Raw genomic sequence first — 4,497 nt, forward strand, 5'->3', positions numbered from 1 at the left:
TTAGAAAATCGTATTTTTTTATTGGCCAGTCAATTTAGTTACACTCTCGCTATTTTGTAATGATGTCTTGGTTGCTACACAGGTTTGAATAAAAAAGACTACAGATTGTTTGCATACGTTACAATTCATGGCCGTATGAGCAAAAACGATATACAATATTAGCTTTTGCGTAATTTCACGTGAAAACATGATTATGAATTGTGATTCTCAATTCCATTCATTTGATTTGTACCCACAATAACATTTGAGTCATGGCTATGAGAAGTCGTCACAGGCATTTGATGGGATTGGGACCTAGGGCCGCTAGAAGTGCCATGGGCGCGTCATATACGCAGTGTAGGGAAACAAAGACGAACGGGATTGAATGGGACCCTAGTGAAATTTTTTTAGTGTTATCTGATATTGTCTGAAGGAGAAACATCATCGCTTTCAATTTCATCTTTAGTATGTATCATGTACGTGGATGTGCGTGGAATACTTAGTCTCTCGGTCTCTTACTTTACGCCAAAGAATAAAGACCAAAAAAGCAGCTTCAAACGCAGGATGCTGCTGCTGGTGGTGGGATGATGAAGTCATAATCACAATACTGCTAGTGCTTGCTTCTTTTCCTGGAAAAAGCAAGAAAGAAACAAGAAAAAGGAAAGGAACTGACTTGGAAACAAGAGATCAATTTTGAGAGAGTTGAACGCGAACAGTGTCTCAGTGGCAGTGAGTCTTTTTGAATTATTGCCGTCGTCAAAGTCATGATCCTCTTTCCAACAGCAACAATGATATTTTGTGCTTAATGGCTGGCTGGCGCCAACACTCGCATTCTTTTGACTAACTTACTTTGTAATCGAAGAAAGGCCTTCCTCTTACGCCGTGCGTGGAGTGTAGACTGAGACATGCCGGTCAAGAGAAAATCAGTTTTCGACCAGTATGGATTTCTAGTGCAGTCCTGTCGGCTTTAGTCCTGGGTAAAGAAAACAAAAGCCATGGCAATATTTTCTGACCAAACTCAGCTGAGTCAAATGCTTAACTGCTGTAACTACAACCCAAGTACCCAACCCAATTCCAAGGTGAACCTTTGAAGCCTAGCCCAAAATAAGATGAAAAACTAGTCTCCACCTATCTATTTCTTCATTTTCAGTCTGAATAAAGCTGCAGCTTCTGATTGTTCAGGAACAGGCCGGAATGAAAAGCCAGTCTTGGCTAGATTCCAGCATAGCGAAACCGAAGCTCACTTCAAATTTTTGAGTTTGAGGAGCTGGAAGATTAATGATACTTGGCCAGGAAGACTTCTTTAGTATGGAGTAAGAAGATGGTAGTTTGTTGAGTGGTTCTGAGTTCTGACTTTTGACTGGAAGACTCATGCAATGCCTCGACTTAAAATGACACAAGCTAAAACTCTTAAAACATTCATCTGGGGATTGTGTCCACGTAACCATATTAATAACAGATAGAAGAACCTCTCCGACGGTTATCAAACACCCAACACCTACAAGACCAAACCTTCAATCCTGTGTCTCTGTGACATTTATTCTTCTGACACGTTCAGTCAAAATATCTACAGACCTGTCTTGTCACAAATCCATTACAACCACACAGGATGAGCAACCCAACTTTTTGAGGCAGAATCTAAACTGCCTTGGTTTACCGTTCCAAAACAAATGAAAGCAGATGAAGTTCAGAGGGGCAGAGCAGATGGTCTCTGAAATATTACAACTGAATAAGGAAGCAAACTTCTTACTTCTCCATAACTGGTGAAATGAGTCTTAGCAGTTTGGAAGCTATCCCTGTCAACCATAGCATACAATCGAAGTACTACAAGTCTACAACTATGTAACACGGCATCATAATATGCGTGCACAACTATGTAACATGGCATCATACTATGCGTGCTTATTAGCAAAGAAATAATTGAGTCACTGCTGTATATACAAAAAGTAAAAATCCCTCAGGCCTTTCTGAAGCCAAGTTAGATAATGCAAATAATGGTAAGTCTTTGATGGAAAGGAGAAATTATTGCCAATGAAGGTTATAAGAAACTATTATAAAGATGGAATGAAAAGAGAATACATTGGGTCAAATCCCTGATGAACAACCATATACTAGTACATTCCAAGGTAGGTTCAAGATATGATATTCGTCAGCATCAACAGGAAAAATCATCCTTCAATTGGTTGAGTCAAATATCTTGATATTCGAAGGCGTGCTGCTGATGCTCTTTCACCAATAAAGAGAATATAACTAATACAACAGCAAAACTAAGTGCTCAACCCACAGGTATTTAAGTGAAATGTTCGTACCAAGGGGCTTCCACATCTTAGAATTGAGAAAAAGAGCAAATACAATGCTAGGTAGCTGGGTCTATGGACATGGCTGACAGTAGATAGTAGATAGCAATGACATCTACTGACCAATAAACAAATAAGACAAAATCCTATTCAACCATGGCATCACCAAAATCATACTGTTCTAGGTCTCCAGCTTCAAAATGTGACCCCTCTGCCAGCCAAAGATTTCAAATGGAAATGAAAAAACAAAAAGGCCGGCTCCAAGTTGGAATTGTTGGCATGATTGCGAGGTTTTTGAAAGTTGAAATTTAAGTTCATACACAAATTAAGTTGTTTGAAAAGTATATAAACTGATTAATGGACTAAGTACTCCAGAGAGAAAGCTAACACTTGTACACTACCAATGGCCATATTCCCTCCTTACAGCTCCTAAATAAATCTACATCAGCTTGGTAATTCTGACACAATGACATAGAAATAATTAGTTGAACTTTTGATTGAGAAACAGTGAAAACATACCGTATGTCTACAGTGGGTTACGTCCTCATTTCTATCAACCTAGACAGGTCCATTCTCATATCAAGAGGCAAAATCAGAAGATGTAAACTAAAATTTGGTAACCCTTCCCAACACTTTACATACACTATATAATATCAAGTGGTTCTATTTATGCCTGCAAACACACATTCCAAGTAATTACAGAACAGCTATGACTGTAGCCTAAACTTATGCAATTGTAAAAAGGAAAGGCCATAAAACACCAACAGTAGCTCCATTCAGTAAATTTGGATCAAACCATTCAATGGACCTAACTTGTCTTCAGCGACAGGCATCACAATTCAATAAAACACAAAGTTTGACGAAAAAAATTCCGGCAGTTAACATTTTATTAACAACAAGTAAAACAAAACAATACTAGCTGGAAAATCCACGCTTCTGGTAACGTGCCACCTCACCCTCATTAGGGAAAAAACCCATGAGCCGACCCGCGGAGTTCTGGTAGGCGTACATAAACCCACCCATCAACCCGATCAATCCACCTGTCACCATCGACGGCCCTTTGAGGCCCGGCTTTATCCCTGCATCGATATTAATAGCGTTAAAAATCCAAACTCTATGACTGAGATAATGGAGGTGAAGAGGGATAATACCGGAGAGGTAGCCGACGACGACGGAGACGCCAGTGATGGAGGAGAAACGGAGGTAATCGAGGGTGTTGAAGTTGCCGACCACCGCGGTGAATGGTGGGTTTCGATCTATAACTGGGTACTGTGGCTTCTCCGAGGCTGTGATGTCTGTGTTCATTCTGTTGCTGCTGCTTGTGTGAATCGATGGTTGCTGCTCGTTGGTGTTCCGTGCCAGTTTCAAGTTTCGACGCCTGAATGGGAATTCGGATATGGGCTGATTTTGGGCTTCTCGCATTGGGTCATAATTGGGCTTCTTGCGATTGGTGCCGCTTTTGCGATATCATAGAATTATTACACACGTTGCGTGCTTTTCGTTTAGAAATTAAATTACAGACTAATTCAACGTGTTAACCATTGGTTGGTGCTGTCTAATTTAGTCCTTTTCGTGTTTTGTGGCTCAATGGTGGGGCTAGTAATTTTCAACAATATTGAGCGCACCACCACCAGTTCCATTCCATCCCTTTCCCTTATGGGGAGATCGATCGATCTCTCACGAAAAATTTGATGTAACAGTAGATTTTTTCTCCAGAAAGGGTATTTTAATTTTCAGAGTCATGTAATCCTTCGTTTAATATTAATCAGAGACACTCTTTGCAAACCCCACCAATACATTAATCGATGTGTTATATGTATACGGGCTATTGTCAACCGACAACTTTTTTTTTTTTGGGACCTTGTTAAAAGTATTCAAACACTATTTTTTTTTTTTTTAGTATAAATCCACCTAAATTTTATAAAATATATCACTCTTGTATTGTTGTCTTAATACTGTTATAAAATTAAAAATAATTATTTTACCCTTGAACATTGAATGACCATTTTATTCTTAAATGTTAAATGACTATTTCAAGTGCATGACATTTTAACCATTATCTTGTATGAAAAAACGACTTGCTATCTCTTTTGCTATTGATTTGAAGGAAGGAAAAGAACAACCACATAAACTGAAACAACTCACATACATCGGACGTGAAACAACTTGAGCTTCTCTATTAGATTACTTTCCCATAACCCGGCCTAGTGAAGTGTGTTCG

The 4,497-nt window shown here is 39.1% G+C and overlaps 1 protein-coding gene across 1 annotated transcript; it reads right to left on the bottom strand.

Annotated features, from left to right (window-relative positions):
* Positions 1-3,029: 3,029 nt before the first annotated feature.
* On the bottom strand, positions 3,030-3,848 carry LOC18050618 (NADH-ubiquinone oxidoreductase 20.9 kDa subunit). Its single transcript, XM_006449833.2, has 2 exons — positions 3,428-3,848; positions 3,030-3,355 (listed from the first exon to the last, which is right to left on the bottom strand). Exons 1-2 carry the CDS (start codon positions 3,696-3,698, stop codon positions 3,192-3,194), a joined length of 435 nt encoding a protein of 144 aa, XP_006449896.1. The 5' UTR covers positions 3,699-3,848; the 3' UTR covers positions 3,030-3,191.
* Between the last annotated feature and the right edge of the window lie 649 nt (positions 3,849-4,497).

The sequence above is a fragment of the Citrus clementina genome, unplaced genomic scaffold, assembly GCF_000493195.1.
Source record: "Citrus clementina cultivar Clemenules unplaced genomic scaffold, Citrus_clementina_v1.0 scaffold_2, whole genome shotgun sequence".
Lineage (NCBI taxonomy): Eukaryota > Viridiplantae > Streptophyta > Magnoliopsida > Sapindales > Rutaceae > Citrus > Citrus x clementina.

Coding starts and splice junctions, on each gene's coding strand:
- LOC18050618 (XM_006449833.2), bottom strand. CDS start 3,698: ATGCGAGAAGCCCAAAATCAGCCCATATCCGAATTCCCATTCAGGCGT. Junction 3,356..3,427: donor CGTCGTCGGCTACCTCTCCG/GTATTATCCCTC, acceptor ATATCGATGCAG/GGATAAAGCCGGGCCTCAAA.